General features: G+C 45.7%; 1 protein-coding gene across 6 annotated transcripts in view; it reads right to left on the bottom strand.

Annotated features, from left to right (window-relative positions):
* NBEA (neurobeachin) overlaps positions 1-21,108 on the bottom strand; it is a 915,436-nt gene that overhangs the window by 626,121 nt on the left and 268,207 nt on the right. For all 6 annotated transcript variants that reach the window (XM_073583206.1, XM_073583210.1, XM_073583208.1 and 3 more), the window contains exons 14-16: positions 15,938-16,017; positions 14,212-14,274; positions 3,289-3,386 (exon numbers count right to left, since the gene is read on the bottom strand). In XM_073583206.1, the coding sequence (XP_073439307.1) occupies positions 3,289-3,386; positions 14,212-14,274; positions 15,938-16,017 (241 nt within the window). The remainder of the gene's footprint in view (positions 1-3,288; positions 3,387-14,211; positions 14,275-15,937; positions 16,018-21,108) is intronic.

Below are 21,108 nucleotides of genomic sequence, written 5' to 3'. Positions count from 1 at the left end.
TATCTAATGTTTTCATCCCTTGACCAAGGCATTGCACTATGTGATGCTTTTCAACAGCAGAGAGATCATTTTTCTTTACCATGTTACTTGAAAACTCTGGCCTGCTTAATAGTGTGGAGCATCCAGTTTTCCTTTTATTGGGCTCACATGGCAAACTAATTATCACAGGTATCTGAGATTGATTTCAGTGATCCAAAGAACCCTGAGACACAATACCATCAATGGGTTTCATTAAAACAAAAAAAAAAAAGCTATGACACTTAAAAACAATTTGCATAATAATTTGGAACATGGTGTACATGTATCTATCTCTAACCGTCCACCATCTACCTGTATCTCACTCTAACCGTCCTCCATCCATATGTATCTCTCTCTAACCGTCCGCCATCTACATGTATCTCTCTCTAACTGTCCACCATCTTCACGTGCAGTAGAGATCAAAAGTTTGGACACACCTTCTCATTCAAAGAGTTTTCCTTATTTTCATAACTATGAAAATTGTAGATTCACTCTGAAGGCATCAAAACTATGAATTAACAGATGTGGAATTATATAATTAACAAAAAAGTGTGAAACAAACTGTGTCTTATATTCTAGGTTCTTCAAAGTAGCCACCTTTTGCTTTGATTACTGCTTTGCACACTTTTGGCATTCTCTTGATGAGCTTCAAGAGGTAGTCACCGGAAATGGTCTTCCAACAGTGTTGAAGGAGCTCCCAGAGATGCTTAGCACTTGTTGGCCCTTTTGCCTTCGCTCTGCGGTCCAGTTCAAACCAAACCATCTCGATTGGGTTCAGGTCTGGTGACTGTGGAGGCCAGGTCATCTGGCGCAGCACCCCATCACTCTCCTTCTTGGTCAAATAGCCCTTACACAGCCTGGAGGTGTGTTTTGGAGTCATTGTCCTCTTGAAAAATAAATGATGGTCCAACTAAACGCAAACCGGATGGAATAGCATGCCGCTGCAAGATGCTGTGGTAGCCATGCTGGTTCAGTATGCCTTCAATTTTGAATAAATCCCCAACAGTGTCACCAGCAAAGCACCCCCACACCATCACACCTCCTCCTCCTCCATGCTTCACGGTGGGAACCAGGCATGTAGAGTCCATCTGTTTCTGTGTCGCACAAAGACATGGTGGTTGGGACCAAAGATCTCAAATTTGGACTCATCAGACCAAAGCACGGATTTCCACTGGTCTAATGTCCATTCCTTGTGTTCTTTAGCCCAAACAAGTCTCTTCTGCTTGTTGCCTGTCCTTAGCAGTGGTTTCCTAGCAGCTATTTTACCATGAAGGCCTGCTGCACAAAGTCTCTTCTTAACAGTTGTTGTAGAGATGTGTCTGCTGCTAGAACTCTGTGTGGCATTGACCTGGTCTCTAATCTGAGCTGCTGCTATCCTGCGATTTCTGAGGCTGGTGACTCGGATGAACTTATCCTCCGCAGCAGAGGTGACTCTTGGTCTTCCTTTCCTCGGGTGGTCCTCATGTGAGCCAGTTTCTTTGTAGCGCTTGATGGTTTTTGCCACTGCACTTGGGGACACTTTCAAAGTTTTCCCAATTTTTCAGACTGAATGACCTTCATTTCATAAAGTAATGATGGCCACTTGTTTTTCTTTACTCAGCTGCTTTTTTTCTTTCCATAATACAAATTCTAACAGTCTAATCAGTAGGACTATCAGCTGTGTATCCACCAGACTTCTGTACAAAACAACTGATGGTCCCAACCCCATTTATAAGGCATGAAATCCCACTTATTAAACCTGACAGGGCACACCTGTGAAGTGAAAACCATTTCCGGTGACTACCTCTTGAAGCTCATCAAGAGAATGCCAAGAGTGTGCAAAGCAGTAATCAAAGCAAAAGGTGGCTACTTTGAAGACCCTAGAATATAAGACAGTATTTTCAGTTGTTTCACACTTTTTTGTTAATTATATAATTCCACATGTTAATTCATAGTTTTGATGCCTTCAGAGTGAATCTACAATTTTCATAGTCATGAAATTAAAGAAAACGCTTTTAATGAGGTGTGTCCAAACTTTTGGTATGTACTGTACATGTACCTATCTAACCTTCCATCATCTACATGTATCTATCTGTAACCGTCTGCCATCTACATGTATCTATTGCTATCCATCCGCCATCTACATGAATCTATCTCTAACCGTCCGCCATCTACATGTATCTGTTGCTATCCGTCCACCATCTACCTGTATCTCTCTCTAACCATCCGCCATCTATATGTATCTCTCTGTAACCATCCGCCATCTATATGTATCTCTCTCTAACCTTCCACCATCTACATGTATCTCCCTCTATCTGTCCGCCATCTACATGTATCTGTCTCTAACCATCCGCCATCTACATGTATCTATCTGTAACCGTCCACCATCTACATGTATCTGTAACGGTCCACCATCTACATGTATCTACTGTATCTGCAACCGTCTGCCATCTACATGTATCTGTCTGGATAGATAGATCATAGATACCCCTTCTGTTTAGCAGGCCCAGGGAAAATCATGCATATGTCATGCCGCAATAAATGATGTTGCGCCAGGTTTACCAAGCAGAAGAGGCGCTGGGGATGCCAACAGATAGTAGAAGGTTTACAGCGTTCTGGTCTGGTGACCAAGGACTACCAATATCGCTGCTGCATCAGGGTCCTGCAAATCTTTTCGCTCAAGCCTAGCTACACTGCTATAGTCAATGCATGGGTAACTAGTGGGGCTCACAAGTGAAATGTCACAAAATATAGTGAGGCTCTCACTAAGAAAGCAATCTTCACCAAATTTCCATATGCTCAATTAGAGCATGTGGAGGTCCTGCACCAGAGCAGAGAGGCATTGAATGGGAAACTCTTAGTATGGTTGACCCAGTACATTTAAATATTCACCTGAATAATTGCCATCAAATACAATGTCAGTGCTGTTATTGCCAACGAATGGCTGGGTGGCAATAAAAATAAGAAAATTGGTCACAAGGGAGCGGTGATGCGCTAGTGCTCAAAACATGGTCTTCAAAAAGATGGCAACAGATACAGGTAAAATGAGGTCAGGCTGAGGGACAGATACCGCAGCACAACGTGGGCACGTCATGAACTTTACAATATACACCATTTTGTTTAATGCCCGGGCACTTTCTGGTTTTACTTTTCGTCAATGTGACATCTCATGTTCACACATCCAAACTAATCATTCCGAGGAAAACAAGACTATTCTTGTGATGATCCGGCAATTCTGATACTATGCATAAAAGAAAACCAGATAATTAATGCACTTGTGCCTTGTCTCACCGTATTCCATTTCTCTGATCAAATGCAGGTATCATGGAGGCGGGATGCTCAGACATGAGAGCCACGAGCAGCTGCAGAACATCATGAATATTCTCATCCTGTAATGGAAGAAGACAGAGTCCCAAATTACACGCGTTCTGCTCACATTCACACACGGTTCTCTGCTGCAGAAATGTAGTCTTTTATATAGCAAAGAACAGTTTATAGAAACTGAATGTTTATTGTGATTTACCAAGCCGTTTGGAAACATTGGTGCTGATTGGTGCCAATGATACATTGGTATGCTGACTGTGCCAACCTACAAAACAGCATGGCATATTCTGGGCAGAGCTACTCCTGTCCAGAATCTAAAATTGCTCACAATGGCACTACCCAGGACAACAAGCCACTCAAGGGAATCTGGTTACCTCAAACTATGGCAGTCACATTCGGAGACGGAAGAAACCAACAGGTACAGCAGGATGTGAAACCCATTTATTTTATAATTTTCCCAAGGTTAAACCATGTACCATGATGTACAAAACTGACAGACATACCCCAAGCGACTTGCAGCTGTAATTGCAGCAAAAGGTGGCGCAACAAAGTATTAAGTTAAAGGGGCCGAATAATATTGCACACCCCACTTTCAGTTATTTAATTTCCTCAAAAATTTAACAAACATTTTTGTTCAACTTCACAATTGTGCCCCACTTGTTGTTGATTCTTCACCAAAAACATGGATTTTTGTGAGTACTCACCATAAAATCCTTTTCTCCGAGATGCTCATTGGGAGACACAGATACTGTGGGTGTATGCTTCTGCCGCTAGGAGGCTGACACTAAGTGAAAAAAAAGAGGTTAGCTCCTCCTCCGCAGTATACACCCTCGCCCCTATTGCGGGCGGAAATCAGTTTGGTGCCAAAGCAGTAGGAGGACAACAAATCAGCCTTAATACAGGTACAACATGTCCAAAGGAAAACACCACCTTTATCTCAAATAAGTAAACACATTCATTTAAACAAGAGCCAACTGGCTAATAGGGTGGGTGCTGTGTCCCCCAATGAGCGTCTCGCAGAAAAGGATTTTACGGTGAGTACTCACAAAAATCCATGTTTCTCCTTCGTCTCATTGGGGGACACAGATACTGTGGGACGTCCTAAAGCAGTCCCTTGGTGGGAGATTGACTCACCGATCCAAGCTACATTCACCTCCTGTTTAAAGGTGCGCCACCGTTGCTTGGAAAATCCTTCTACCCAGGCTTGCATCCGCCGAGGCCTGAGCATGGATATTATGTTTGGCAAATGTGTGCAGGCTGGACCAGGTTGCTGCCTTGCAAACCTGTTCAGTCGAAGCCTGATGCCGAAGCGCCCAAGAGGCGCCCACTGCCCGCGTAGAGTGCGCTCTTATCCCTGCTGGAATCGGCGTGCCTCTAATGCAGTAGGACTCCTGAATAGTCAAACGAATCCATCTGGCTATGATCAACTTTGAGGCAGCGAGTCCCTTCCTGCGTTCTTCAGGGAGCACGAACAGCGTGTCCGTCTGAGGAAAGGGTGCCGTCCGTGACACGTACCTCCGGAGGGCTCTTACCAGGTCTAACGTGTGAAGAGCCTTCTTCCACACGGGCACCGGTGCTGGAAAAAATGAAGGCAAAACAACATCTTCATTGATGTGAAAAAGAGGACACGACCTTCGCAGAAAAAGAGGGGCTGGTCTGAGGACCACCTTATACGTATGGAAAGTGAGGAACGGAGCTCGGCAGGATAGAGCCGCCAGCTCTGAAAAGCCGCCTGATGGAAGTGATGGCCACTAGGGGAACAACTTTTCCAGGAAAGGTATATCCTGAAACCGTTCCAATGGAGCTTCCTGCAGAACGCTTAAAACCATGTTAAGAACCCAGGCGTCCATCGGCGCCATATAGGGAGGTATCAAGTGGAACACTCCCCGATGAAAAGTTTTCACCTGCAAATTGGTAGTAACCCTGCACTGGAACAGGACGGATAATGCCAACATTTGTCTCCTGCGGAAACCTGGGGCAAGGCCCGAGTCTAATGCTCTACCGACCGAGCTATCCGGGCTCTCTGAGCCCGACTGGAGAAAAACCAAGATGTTGGAGAACGAGAATCTTAGCGGAGATACACCGCGCTTCGACATCAAGCAAAGAACACCTTCCAGGTGTGGTGGTAAATTCATGCTGAAGCAGGCCTCCGGGCGCTAATCGTTGTAGCGACCACCTTGCTCCCGAACCCTGCCTGGGTTAGAATCCGAGATTCAATGTCTCTGCCATCAAACACAGGGTCCCTAAGTTCGGGTGGCAAATTGGCCCTTGAGAGGGTAGATCTGGACGCTCTAGCAGGCGCCCAGGAACGTCGGCGAGCAGCTGCCTTAGATCTGCGTACCACGCTCGACGGGGCCAGCAGAATCGCCGGCCCCCCTTCCGTCTTGATCCCTTTGCTGACTCTCAGGAGTAGTGGCAGTGGGGGAAATAGATATGGGAGGCTAAAACTGGTTCCATGGCAGAACCAACTCGTCCCCCGCGAATGCCTGCGGGTCCCTGGCCCGAGAGACATATGTGGGCACCTTGGCATTCACTCTGGAAACAGTCAGGTCCACATCCGGAGCTCCCCACAGTTGACAAATCTGTTGAAGAACTTCGGGATGTAGAGACCACTCTCAGGATGCAAGACCCTGCAGGTTGAGGAAGTCTGCCGCCCAATTTTCCACTCCCGGGATGTGGACAGCCGAAATCACCGAGTGGTTTGCTTCGGCCCACTCCTCGCGCATGATTGTTCTGCTGCGGGTGCCCTCCTGACGAATTATGTACACCACCGCCATGGCGATGTCCGATAGAATCCGGACAGGACGGCCTGCTAGCAAATGATGAAACCTCTGCAGAGCCAGCCGAATTGCTCGTATCCCCCAATAAGTTGATCGGGAGGCGTGCCTCCTGTGGCGACCACCGTTTCTGGGTTGTGTGGTGGCGAAACACCGCTCCCCAACCGAGGAGACTGGCGTCAATTGTCATTATCAGCCCATGACATAGGCCAGAGAGGAACTGGTTATCCACCATCCGAGCGACTGCCTGACCTGAGAGGCCAGTTTGCACCGCCGATCGGGCGTGAAAGGATTCTTGTCCCAGGCTGACACGAGGCGTGCTGCAGAGGGTGAAGGATGGTACTGGACGAAAGGTATCGCTTCGATTGCTGCCACCATTTTCCCTAGGATCCTTATCGCGGATCGGATGGTATGAGGGACTGATTGGCGTAGCGTCCGGACTCCCTGCCGGAGACTAGCGCCCTTTCCTGAGGGAGAATTATCAACCTTCAGCAAGTGTCGAAGACCATCCTAGGAAGGAGATCCTCTGAGCTGGCACAAGGGATGATTTCTTTGCATTGACCAACCATCTAAGCGTGATGTTGACACCTTCCCCACCTGCCCGTATTGACGAGCCCTTGACCAAGAGGTCGTCCAGATAAGGCAAGTTGACTATGCCTCGAGAATGCAGTGTGGCCCTAACAATTGCCAAAACCTTTGTGAATACTCTGGGAGCCGTGGCTAGCCCGAAGGGTAGCGCTACGAACTTAAAATGCTGAACGCTGATGGCAAAGCGTAGCCGCCTCTGATGAGGAGGAAAAATGGAATATGCAGAAAAGCGTCATGGCTGTCAATTGAGGCCAAATATCCTCACTGTTCCATGACCGCTATGACTGAACGGAGAGACTCCATCCGGAAATGTCTGATCCTGATGAATTTGTTCAGAAGCTTTAGGTCTAAAACAGGCCTGACAGACCCGTCCTTTTTGGGGACCGCAAAAAGGTTTGAACAGAACCCCTGAGCTCTTCCATGTTCCGGCACTGGAACAATGACTCCGTTGTGCAGGAGCGACTTGATGGCTCCCAATAGAGCCCTTACCTGGGTATCCACCCAGGGAAGCCGGGAAGGAAAAAACCTTCTTGGAGGGTATCTGACAAATTCTATTTTGTAACCTGACGACACCAACTCTTTCACCCATGCGTCGTGAGCGATGTTGGCCCAGACGTGGTGAAAACAGTAGGCAGCCGCCCACTTGCTGGTGTCGTCTGGTAAAGACCTCGCGTCATTTGGCCGATGATCCTTAGGATCTGGGTCCTCTCGATCTGGCCTCTTGAGCACGCGTTCTCCCCAATGGGTTGGCTCTATATGACCTGCCGCTCCCTATCCTGGTTGGGGCGGCCTGAGGTGGCGGAATTGGGCTCCGTAGTCCACCCGGAGTCTTTCAACACATGACCCCAGACTGTCTCCTATTCGGGACCCGGATCAGGCTCAGGCTACTTACCGGCCGCCACCTGACCACTGCAGTCAAACCCGGCCTAGAATGGCCGGTGGCCTGCGAATGGCCCGAAAACGTGCCTGAACCGGGTGACGAAAAAACGATCTAACCTTCTGTTGGGGGAGAAACCCGCTCCGTCCTCCTGTGGAGTCGGAGATAAGTTGTCCAAAAGTAGGCGGCCGCACTGATCAGGCAGGGAAGCCAAGGACTTCTTGGAAGTAGAATCGGCCCGCCATGTCCTCAACCATAGGGCTCTTCAGATAGAGATTGCTTTAGCGGCAAGTGCTGAACAATTGGCCGCATCCAAAAACGCATTCATTAGATAATCTCCGGCTATCGTCATCTGACCTGTGACCGCCGAGATCTCTGCAGGTAGATCCTGCTCCTGAGCGACCTTGTTTAATGTTTCTGACTATGATATCATAGCCTTGGCCGCGAACGAGGGAGCGAGTGCAGACCCTGACGCCTCATATACTGAACGAGCTAGGCTCTCAATAAGGCAGTCCGTGGGATCTTTAATCGAGGAAAACCTAGGGACAGATAACAGGGTCTTAGTGGCCAGGCGCGAAACCGGAGGATCCACTATCGAGGATTCCATCCATTGTTTACGGAGGTCCGGAGCAAACGGATAACGCGTTTCGAGTGCCCTTTAACCCAAGAAAAACACCTTTTTGGACGTTCTCTGTGCCGCTGTACTATGTCCTCAAACTCAGGGTGAGAGTAAAAAATTCTGTGCGGCTGCTTCACTCGTTTACATGCCCTCTATGCGCCGTAGCCGCTGCGGTATCATCCTCAATCCCCAGGGTCTGATTGATGGCTTCTATGAGGCTGTCCACCGTTTCACGTGACTCTGGAGTGTCCAGGTGAATGGGCTTGTCTGAGTTGCAATCTGAGGTCTGCTCGCTATCAACCACTGGTGACGGGGAGCGAGAAGCAGATCTTACGGATGCCAAAGGCACCGGATGGACTGGGCGACACCGTGTGGATTTGTTTCCCCCGGGTCTGCCTGGAGTGAGGGGGGCCCCTGCAGGCCGGAGGCTCCTGTGAGGTGAATGTTCCCTCTAAAGGCGGCGACACTGTCCCTGCCCCTATCTGGGGCTTGAAGGGATTCTATTGCTCTCGTAAGCGACACCATGTACTGTGACAGTGATCGGGCCCACTCCGGGGGATTTGACACATTGGTCGCGGTCGCAGGGGAGGGCTCCTGGGCGCGTTTGGATTCGCAGGCTTCGCATAAACGCTGCTCTGTGCCCGTGGAAACGCAGTCCAACAAGAGATGCATGCCGCGTAAAAGAACGTGTGCGTCTTTGCTTTTTTCGGACATGGTGTATCTGTCCGCTGCTGGGGATATGGGGAAGAAAGAGGTAGCTCCTCGTTTTTCCCTAGCCTGGCCTCTCGGGCAGCACTTACCCCAGTCCTGCGCCCCCCCGACCTGGATGCTTACTTTAAATCGTGCGCCGAAGTCGGGGCCTCGATTTTTTTTTTTTTTTTTTCGCCGCCGAGTGCGGGGCGGGCTGCCGGAAGTGACACGCGGCCCCGAGGGCGGAACTTCCGGCCGCGGCCTCAATTTTTCCCCTACCCGACCGGGATGGGTGGGGGGGGCGCGGTACCAAAAAATGGCGCTACTGACCGGCGCAGCGTTCCTGTCCTGGCGGATCCAGTCCTTCTCTTGTATGCTAGTGGACGCCGCCTTCTGCAGCTGTGGGCTCCAGCCCGAAATCTTCGCAGGAGCCCTCCCCGATCCTCTCCTCACCGATGATCCTCTTCAGCCTTAGCGCAGGTATGTGAGGGGGTCTTTGATGAAAAACAGGATGGTGCAGACACCCTAGCTCCATCTAACCCCTTCAGGGGGTGAGGAGAGGGACCGTCCGCCACCTTGCAGCACCGCCGTCTAGCGTGCTCACGTGGTCACCCGTTGATGGTTTGGGGAAATCGGATCCTTTCAATAGGATGCGTTACCCCTGTCTCATCCTCATAAAATAACAAACAAAAATAGAAGTCTGGGGAAAAGTCCCAGATATGTCCCTCGGTGCGGGAAAGGATACGTGGAGGGATACTCGCACATGCTCGCCCATTGATGGTTTGGGGAAATCGGATCCTTTCAATAGGATGCGTTGCCCCTGTCTCATCTTCATAAAATAACAAACAAAAATAGAAGTCTGGGGAAAAGTCCCAGATATGTCCCTCGGTGCGGGAAAGTATAGGCGGAGACGATACTCAACGCGTGCTCGCCCGTTGATGGTTTGGGGAGATCAGACCCGTTCAATAGGATCCGTCGCCCCTGTCTCATCTTCATAGTAAACTAGAAAAAAATAGTCTGGAGAGATCCAGTCTGTGTGTGCCTCCATAGGACACTAAGCAAAAAACTGATTTCCGCCCGCAATAGGGGCGAGGGTGTACACTGCGGAGAGGAGCTAACCTCTTTTTTTCACTTAGCGTCAGCCTCCTAGTGGCAGAAGCATACACCCACAGTATCTGTGTCCCCCAATGAGACGAAGGAGAAATTTAAATTTGGTATCTATATGTTTGAAGCATGATATGTGGGAAAAGGTTGAAACGTTCCAGGGGGCTAAATACTTTTGCAAGGCACTAACTTGTGATGATCGCATCACAGTGCACAGACTGGCCCAGCACCTCTCCTGACCTGAGCGTGAGCGCATGATGCATTTCTATGCAGCTGTAAGGCTCAGGTCAGGAGAGCTGATAGCCAGAACAAGGTTTACGATACAATCCTTGCACGAGTTATGTCTCTGCCCTTAGTCGAACTATAATGCTCAGCACAAGTTGTGCTGTAACACATCAGTGGTTTGTGCAAAGTCTACACGGTGATCACTATATTTACATAGAAATAGTATTTCATACATATAGTGTGCATCTGAACAAGCACACAGTGCCGGACAGCGGGAGTCATGATTATTAGACCTGTTCTGGGAAAAGCCGAAACTAGTGGCCGTTTTTGTAAGACTTATAATAGCAGCTTGTCATTGGGTGAGAAGGCGGAAGAGGGAGGTGAGCAATTAACTGTTGTAAAGAAATAAATGGACAGGAGATATGTGGCTGAGATATGTGGCTGAGATATGTGGCTGGGATATTAGGCGTTAACACAGCTCATGTAATTACTGTGTACACTCGGACAGGGTCTGGGCAGGCACTAGTGGCCAAGCTTCATGGAAATCAGATGTTCACTATGAAGGATAAAGGCTTTCATTGCAGAAAACTGACAGCAGATAAAAATAAACAAGTCAATTGCAAAATTGCTTATTTTCATGTTGGCTACTAGCTAAAGCAATTTAATAACTTGAGCATACCCCCTTTTAAAGAGCCTTGTCGCATGACATAGGATATAAAGCTAAACCAGAAACTCCATTTGCAGTCACATGTTTCAGGGTGTTTGCCTCTCATTGGCACAAGGCAGGAAAAATTGTTTGATCGTGGTAAGGCCCATTAAAGGGTCAATATTGACTGTCAGGAGATTCTGTACTTTTTCCTTTCTCAAGAAGTGATTTTCATATTAAAATTCCCAGGGAAGCATTGCATGGCCAAGAAGTCTCTCTACGCCGACTTTAGCCCTTCTGTGTATTCAGAAACGCTCTATAACTTTCCACATAAAGTTTATTTAGAAGATTGAACTGCAGTTTGGTAGAAAATCAGATTCCCGGCTTGCTCGCCAATATTAGGCGTCTGCACATTATGACAAAATTCTTGATCAGATTAGGAAATCCGAGCCCTTTCATACCAGATTGAGCATAATCCGATCATTTCACAACAGTCCTGCTAATTAGTATAGGGCTGAGCATACTGTTATACCACCAGTGTGGCAACAGGTGAGTAAATTATGGATGACCAGTGGCGTATGCTTCTGACATTCGCTCACAGGAAAATCAAGCAATTCTTAAAAGATAAAACGTGTTATAGAACGGTCACAATCTAAACTCACAGCACAGGCCTTCTCGATCTATACAGTTTCCCTGGCCATGGTATATAACAATTTCCAATTATTTCCTTTTCTTTACAGACATGATAAGCTTCAGGAGTGATGAGCAAACATGCTCGGATAAGGAGTTATCTCAGCATGCTTGTGTGCTAACCGTGTGTTTTCGGCGTGCTAGAATGATATGTCAGAGTCCCCACAGCTGCATGTCTCGCGGCTGTTCGACATCTGCAACACATGCAGGGACTGTCTGTATGTTAGGCAATTCATACATGTGTTGAACAGCCACGAGACAAGCAGCCGCGGGGACTCGGATATGTTATTCGAGCACGCTGAAGTCACAACTTATCTCAGCATGTTCGCTCATCACTAGACTTCAGCTTCCAGTTTGCTCTCCGCCCATTCTTCAGCTGCAATTTCTAGACACATGTTACAATCTCACCATGAATAACCACCATTATAGAAGGTGCAGAATTGCAGTGAGATTATCCGCTACTGACAATAACACCTTTATAGGTAACATTAATCATAAAACAGGCCCTGCCGAAAGACGCACAGTTCATTTTGACTGCTCAGATTTACAGGCAACCTCAAATATATGGCTCATAAGCCATTATCCTGCAGCATTGCAATAACACCTCATCAAAATGTGCACAAAATACATAATTTGCTAAAACAGAGCCTAGGGCGAGACTGACAATCTGGCAAGACCTGCACTGAAATCTTTTTTATTTTTTGGGGTTGGCACAAGAGAAGTACTGATCATACACCTGCCAATAAATAGTATGAAACGACCCCATCCCTCACTACATCAGTAGAAAACTATATTTACGTCTTTATGTCTTTTAGTCTAACAAAGCAAAAAAGGAAAATAAAATGTGGATGCACACATAATGTAGCGGATTTAAGAGGTGAAACGTTGCATTTTGTAACAACTCACAGCCAAAATGCCATCACTTACTTGGCAGGGGGTGAATGATTGATTTTATTATCTGCAAAGAGGCATCCAGTCGCTGTTATGTTGTGAAGCATTTAAAACCCTTCCCAATCTAACCCCCTCCCAAAAAGAAAAAAAAAACAGGAAAAAACCCAACACATTAGAAGTCCCCTCAATAGATTACAGCCATTCCCGGTCACCCCACAACCTCTACTTCCTGGTCTTGTGTGGACACAAAAAAATTCTGCTCAGCCAATGACGGGCCAGAACAGTGACCCGCCTACAGGGTGTTGGGAGGGACCAGGAAGCAGAGACCAGAAGGGACCCAGGGAGAGCTGGAAGTGGAGTGGTGGGGGATCTAAGGAGGTGAGTATAACTTCAGTTTTTGCAACTCATCTATATATTTTAGACAAAATTTTCTAAGTGAATAAATAAAATAAATTAGTTAGTTGAATCTTTTAACATGTGACCAAGCCAATTACTCAATAGCAACCATATCAACCCCAGCCGCAAGTATTGCACACTATCATATCAGCCCAGTAAACAAAGACCGAAAGTGCATAAAAGCTGTGGGAGTATATAATGGGGAAAATACACAATAGTTCGGTCATTAAAGCCATTTGCATGTCATACTGGGGTTGTCTAAAGGGTGTCTGAATTCAGAAGAGTAAAAGGTTATTCCCATCTTCTTACATAAGTAAATATTGGAAAATGCTTGTAAAATCAAGCAACGGTGCAATTTACTGGTTATTAAAAAGAAATCTCTGTGTTCTCAAGAACAGAGGAATATTTTAACTGTTTATTGATTACAGCCTCTTTCCAATAGAGCTTGTAAGCGCTGCTCCAAAGCTGGCCGGGACAGCTGGTAAGCTTTCGGTTCAAGAAATCTTCAGTACCACTGCGTGCCTGGATGCTTTAGAGGCAAAACTGGCCCGTATAGCAGCATTGGAAGATCACACAATTCGGCATTGGTGCCAAATTACTGCTTGTCTGAACTGTCAATCAAGTAGGAGAACAGTGCTCCCACCCAGCAAACAGGAAGCCGGGGGGCTGGGGAGCAGTGCGGTCCTGTTTGAGCACGAGACAACTCATTTAAGTTAGGGGATCACAAAATTTGGGTGCAAAGCTACTACGCAAGTACAAGGCACTCTACTAACCCTATTTCTGAGCATAAACACAAGTTCTTAGTTGGCATGATCAAAGCGGCTAATCTGTTTAAAGGAGTTGACATCCTTCAGAAAATACTGGTTCCGGCGAATAGAGTAAAAAAAGCCTTAGTCATCCTCCCCAGGCACGGCGCTAAGTTTCCATCACATAAACAGTGCTGCAGCCAATGACTGAACTCTCCATGTAGATGGAAAACCACGGAGCGCGCCGATTGGCTGCCTGCACTGAGGTCAGCGCCAATATCAGATACCGGGAGCAGTGCTGGACCTGGAGATGGTGAGTAAAGGATTTTTTTTTTTTTTTATAAACTGTGCCTGAAGATTGTGATTTTCCAAAGGGGGACAACCCCCTCCCCTACCTCCCCACTTTAAGAAGAAATACTTAAAGTAGTATTCTGCAATAAGCCATTTATGTAAACCGTATCGGACAGATTTTACAGTAATCCGTATACTAGCAGAAATAAATCCTTCAAGACTGTAACCAAATCATTGGAAATCTGTGCGCAGATCACACACAAAACCTTCAAACTTTATATTTTTGCTATAAATCTTTAATACTAAACCCGCAGACAAATAAGCTGGCAATGTAATAATCCCGCACATACCTCGTGCATCGTCAGCAGGTAATTTAGGATGCTCTGAAGCTCATCTTCTTTAACCCCTCGATCCTTAGAGGAAGGAAAAAAAAAAACAGAATTTCATACACTGTAGGTAACATTTTATGTGAGACTGAATAATTCAGACCCCTAATGTTTATCATTAGTGGAAGGAGGAACCGGAGCAACAAGATTACCAGGCTGGAATCTATGAGCAGCAGACCCCTGCTGGGGGTATACGGCTCAATTTGCAGAGCAAGGGACAGTTTTTATCCTCTTGTGACCATCATACTTGGCTTAGACAGTGATAATGACAGAGAGCCCAGCTGTAAGGTAAGGAACTATAAGGGTATATTCACACATGGCGTTTCTGCAATTTTTCCCCCCCATGCATTTCTAAGATCTCATTCACACAGCGGTTTTTTTCTTCATGTCTATGGAGCTGATTGGCCTTTTTCTTTGTTTAAATCTGCTGCATGTCAATTATTTTGCAGTTTTACATTGTTTTTCACCTATTCAAATGAAAGGGATGAAAAACATGCAAGAAAAAACATAAGAAAAATGCGCTGCGTGAACCTACACTAAGTATTTAAAGGGAGTTTCCATTACACCTCTACTGATGACCTATCCCAAAGGATATCAGTAATATCAAATCGGTCAGGGTCTGGCACCTGGCAATCCCACTGATCAGCTGTACCATCTCCGATAGCAGTCAGATGTAACTGCTCCACCCCGGTGATTGATGGCTGCCGACAGGCACTGCAGATCAGCTTCTCATTCAAAAATTACTGCTGGAGCTGCTAGTGGTTGATCAATGGGATTTCCATGTGTCAGCCCATCTGATATTTCATAACCCAACCCAAGGAAAGGTCATCAATATCGGAATAGTGGAAAACCCATGTAAGGGCCATGTGCTCGTTCAGGATTTGATGGAAATTTCCAGAGAATCCATACCAAAATCCACATCAATTTTCATTACCATCTCCAGAGAATTTGATATGGGTTTAATAGATGCAAAAAAAACCAAAAAAAAACCTCTACAATTAGAAAGGTCCTCTAACGGGTTCTTTACTTTTCTAAATAATCATAAATACTATGACTGATTAAATCAATATACATTTAATGTAGTAGACAGACATGGCACATCTGGTATATTGTGCACCAGTAGGATCCAGTCCTATGAAGATATATGCCAAAACTCACATGTGATAAATAACAAAATTTTATTTGTAGTAATATCCAGACATAAGGAAGAGACGTTTCAGTCTACAATCTGGTCATCGTCAGCTAGATAAAGGAGCGCTCCTTTCACACAACGGTGGACACCGCTCATCTCTTCATTGCACCGGTTCAAGCATTGCTCCTTTATCCAGCAGGCTGATGAAGGTCAAATTGTAGACCAAGACAAGACGTCTCTTCCTCCTGTCTGGATATTACTACAAATAAAATTTTGTTATCATTTATCACATGTGAGTGCCAAGTTTAACATAGATGATTGAATCAATAGGCACAATAGTATTTATCGCTGTGCCCGGGGGGTGAGCCACATGTTCTAGACGATAGGTGAGCACTTATGTACCACACTCCGGGACATCCCACATCAAACATCCAAACCCATAAGTGTGGGTAACGGAGAAAAAGCTGAGTATACTAGTCAATGAGAAAACCGCTAGTAGTGTATTATTCCTGCAGAATCGGAAAAAAGACCACATTGAACACTCAGGAAATGATTTACCTTCAGAATGAGTTGCTTCAAGAAAAGCAGCATAAATGCACGCAAGGAAATTATCTCTTTTTGTGAAGGTCTAGAACCATCTAAAATAGAAAAAAAAAGTATTAAATATTATAGGTAATTACTTATAGCTTTTGTCTATTTATCACAATTCTGAAAGCTTCTAAGCTCTAATTTCTTAGCACCCCCTGCTTGTTCAACACTTGCGAAAAAAAAAAAATCTGCAATGGCAATTTATTTTCTGGTAAGTGTAGTACATATTTGTAGGCTTCTACCTTAGGAGAGACTTGTTTGATAAATATCAGGGTTAGAGTCTCATCGAATAACAGTTTGCCTTGTCATGGCTGATGGGCTCTCATAACTTGGCCAATACTGCACTAAGTACCTTCATTTTATATGTTTATTTCTAATGCAATTTAGATTTCATATCATTAGTGTATGTACATCTCAACGCTTACACAGGAGGCTGTATTCTCTTGTTTGTGGTTTTTAGACAGCAGGCGCAGTTCTTGAACCGGATATCAAAATAACCAATACTCCCTAAATATGCATTGCAATATACTGCATGCAGAATTATAAAGTGAATAAGTTAATATTTTGACCAGATCATCATTTCTATGTAGATTTTCCAACGCCAAGCTGCATAACCTTGAATACTTATTGGATAAAGCAAATCAGGTTATGTGTATTTCAGTAATGAGGAGGGTGAGGCCTAACGATACACCACCCTTTATCATGGTGTGTAGAATTATTAGGCAGCATGTTTTACTCAGGAAAAAAGGGCCAAAAAAAAGATTCAAAAGACTCCAAAAAGTCAAAAATGTATACAAATCTTACAGAGGGAGGCAGCACTGTTAAAATTATTGGGGCATGATCACAGAACTATCAACCACTCTGCTTGCCAGATGCCCGCAGGCGCCCTACCCCTGCCAGATGCCCGCAGGCGCCCTACCCCTGCCAGATGCCCGCAGGCGCACTACCCCTGCCAGATGCCCGCAGGCGCCCCTACCCTTGCTATATGTCCGCTGGCGCCCTGCAGCAACCTAACCCTCCAAGATGTAAGAGGGCGCCCTATTCCTGCCCGGTTACTATAGGCAACCTAACGGTCCGAGATGTACGTGGGTGCCCTACTCCGGCCTGATTTCTGAAGGAAACTTAACCCTCCGAGATGTACACGGGTACCCTAACCCCGTGAGATATTTTGTGGGCACTCTCCCCTTGTGAGATGTCCACGGATACCCAACTCCTGCCACAAGTCTCTATGCACCACAATTACAATAAAAGTTCCAGATAACGTCCCCCCAACAGATTGTAATATAACGTAACTTATAAATACCGCCAAAAACTCTACTATAGAAGGTTTTCACATTTTTATAAGCCAAGCTCTACAATACCCGTATTAAAGCGTACAATATTGTAAACGTCTGCATTCTTGGCTGTAGTATAATTTATTGTTATTCTCCTGGAGGTGCAACCCATCTGTCCATGGAAAAGACAAAAGACTTATCACCAAGATGTGTGACGCAAAACATTAAGAAAAAACCATATATGTCCGATGGCTGCCATCTGTCATCCACAGGCTCCCATAGATGGCTGTAACAGAAGCCTCTGACAGATGTCATACATGTGTAAAAAAAAAAAAATTAAAAAAGTATAAATTTAAAATATACTTTTAATGCAAGAAGCTAAAATGCTGAACAGATATAAATACATATTGTCTATCTTGAATGGGTTGTCCAGTCTCAGTAGATTGATAACCTACATGTAGGACAGGTCATCGATATCAGATTAATGGGGGTCCGTCACTCGGCACCCCCACTGATCAGCAGCTATTTGCTCCAGCGACCACATACTGCAGGATACGGTAGAATAGCTCAGTCTGTAGAACAGCGCCTACTCAAAAGATCTCTCCCAACGTCTCTATACAGGGGAGCACATGCTCTGCGGTGAGAGAGGACATATCACCAAGAACAAAAAGATAGTCAGTCCAAAATGGGATCATCGGGAGCCTCCCCCCCCATACACAGACCGTCGGCTGTGCCCACCAATATCATTGCGTTCGGCTGACGTTGGTCTGATGGGTGTGGAGGTCTCAATAGTGGCAATTTTAACCAAATTTATAAAGCTTTGCCGTGGATATTCAGCAGCCATGCCTGCAATAATTAAAATAGCGATTGCTTGGAGCCTTATTCCATGAGACCAATTTTATGGCCAATTTACCAGGACATACAAATGTCTCTACAGCAAGGCTTCCTTTATCTCCGAATCCCTCACAAATCTGCTCTTGGAAGCCTTCCTGAGGTCAGCAAAGCATTAAGCAAACAGATCTGAGAACTGGCTGGACTTGTAACAAACATGCCGGGGAAAACGAATGCTTTCACCAGAATCAATGATCCGAGCACACCTTCAGTTAATGCGCTAGAACAAAAGGCAATTTCAGGTCTAGAAAGACAAATCAGAAGCAAACAGTGACACATGCAAAAAAGAAATTACATGGTTTTATTATAATGATATAAAATCCTTTCTACTGAATGTGTCTTCCAGGAAAAAAAAAAAAACAACGCCAACTCGGACAATCTCTTCAAGGGAATCTGTCATCCTTTTTCTGCCCTATCAGCTGCTGGCATTGACATCAGGGGTTTATCTACAGCATTCTGTAATGCTGGAGATAAGCCCCCAATGTAACCTGAAAGATAAGAAAAACATGTTAAGGGGGGCTTTACACACAGCCATATTGCTAAAGCGTCACCGATTTTGTGACGCAGCAGCGATATCGCTACATGTGATACTTAGCTCCGCGCAAGATCGTCCACGTCCATTTCTCGTCATCGGCTTCCTGCTGGCGCCGACGAGCAAGCTATGGACGCGGGCGGAAGACGGCGGTCATCGCTTCGTCTGAAAGGTAATTACGACCGCCGAGAATCGCTACATTGCTGGTGAGATCTGCCTGTGTGGCAGCTCACTAGCGACCATTTAGTGATGCACCAGCGATCCTGACTGGGTCGTATCGTGGTCGGGATTGCTGGTGCATCGCTAAATGTAAAGGGGCCTTTAGATTATACCCACCAGGGGGGCGTCTCCCGACGCCTGCGCACTGCAGGACTCTGATCTGCCCTCGACAGGGAAGAACAGTGCGCCGGAGCTACTACAGGTAGGGAAGAAGAGGACGGCATTGTATGAAGATGGGAGGCACCGGACCGCCCCCTGCGGTGAGTATAATCTAACATGTTTTTCTTATCTTTCAGGTACATTGGGGGCTTATCTACAGCTTTACAGAATGCTGCAGATAAGCCCCTGATGTCAATGCCGGCAGCTGATAGGGCAAAAAAAACGGTGACAGATTCGCTTTAAATTAAAAAGTGCCCCATATAAAATAAAAACAGCATATACTACCCTGCCAGACTGTCGGCGCTCCCGCAACATTAGCACGTGCTTGCACAACCCTGGTGTATAACAAGAGTGTTGAAGTCCACCAGTCACAGCACTCGCACCACATAATGTCATGCAATCGCCAGCAATCACAGCACTTACTTTGCTGGTACTGTCCCAGTCCAGAAGGTGAGGAAATGCGGTTTTTATTTTAGAAGGTGTTGTCAACGCTGTGAACAACCCCTTTATAGGGAGTCTATCAGCACAAATCAAGCATAGGCGCTCAGTGACCGACCATTCCAGGCACTTTCCCACCTATTTACATCTATCACCGCCTTCCTCTAGCGCCTATAAAACCAGAGCTGTCAATCAATTAAGGAAAACAAGTTGCAGTTGAAGGTGCATTGACCTGCTTGGTCACACCAAAGGTGCACTGCGCGCCTGTATTTGACTTCGTGCTGACAGACTCCCTATAACATACAGAAAGCAGTCAGTGTCCTGGGATCTCCTTTGTGCAGTAAAATATGCAAATCTACTTCATACACGTGGCTATATCTACTATTGCAGCACAGTCGATCAATCAACCAATGGGTGGGGGGGGCCGACCAAAGATCTCCAAGAAAGCACGGTACCTGGCCTTCTCTGGCAGTCCCATAGAGAATGGATGGAGCATTAGCTGGCATCCTCAACTGCCACTCCATTGACGTTAAAGAAGGGGCACAAGTCCACCATATTAGGGATCAGTGGGGGTTCTCGGTACTCAGGTCTCTAACAATCTAGCAGCAACATATCCTTTGAATAGGAGATAACTTGTTCCTGTTGGAATACCCCTTTAATTCAGCAAGGGTTTTAGTGTCAGCCCCTCCCCCCATGAACCAATAATGAGGACCAAAACTGTGACATACTTGAAATAAAAATTTAATAAGTTGTGTCTGTGCATTAAGTGTGTTATGAGATACAGCATCGTGCAGAAGTTTTAGGCCGGGGTGATAAAAATGCTACAAAGTAAGAATGCTTTGAAAAATAGAAGTGTTAATTTCATTTTTCTCAATTACCAAAAATTCAAAGTGAACGAACAAAAGAGAAATCTAAATCAAATCAACATTTTGTGTCATCACCCTCTGCCTTCAAAACTGCATAAACTCTTCTAGGTACACACGCATGAAGTTTTTAAACTCAGAAGAGAGTTTATACCAAACATCTTGGAGAACCAACTACAGATCTTCAATGGATGCTGCTGAAGATCTGTGGTTGGCTCTCCAAGATCAGAGCTCTGTAGGTGCCATATCATCACTTCTAGAACTCCTTTTCTTTTTTTCTGAACATAGTTCTCTAGGACATGGTCTATGCTTCAGATAGTTATCCTGCGGCAGAATAAATTTGGAGCCAATCAGATGCCTCCCTGATGGTATTACAAGATGAGCAAGTATCTGCTTGTATTTCTCGACATTTACTAAATCCTTAATCCTGAGCAAAACCACAACTCCTTTTGCTGAAATGCAGCCCCAAGCTTAAAAGACCCTCCACCATGCTTCACTGTTGCTGCAGACACTCATTGTATAGATTTCCAGCCTATGACAAACTGTCTTCTGTAACAACGACATTTTTCACATTTTGACTTATCACCCTGCACCTGCTGCAATTTTTCTGCACCATAGTTGCTGTGTTTTGGCGCATAGTGGAGTCACTAGCCTTGTAACCATGTAGAATGTATAGTTCTTGGAAACAATTCATCCATAAAGACGACTTCTAATCAGACTTCTCTGAACATCAGATAAGGTGTAACTTCGTCCCACTAGTTGCTG

This window comes from Dendrobates tinctorius, unplaced genomic scaffold, assembly GCF_039654945.1.
Source record: "Dendrobates tinctorius isolate UK_male_01 unplaced genomic scaffold, ASM3965494v1 ptg000075l, whole genome shotgun sequence".
In the NCBI taxonomy this organism is placed as follows: domain Eukaryota; kingdom Metazoa; phylum Chordata; class Amphibia; order Anura; family Dendrobatidae; genus Dendrobates; species Dendrobates tinctorius.
The sequence above is the reverse complement of the archived record's forward strand: the minus strand, read 5'-3'. Positions and strand labels throughout refer to the sequence as shown.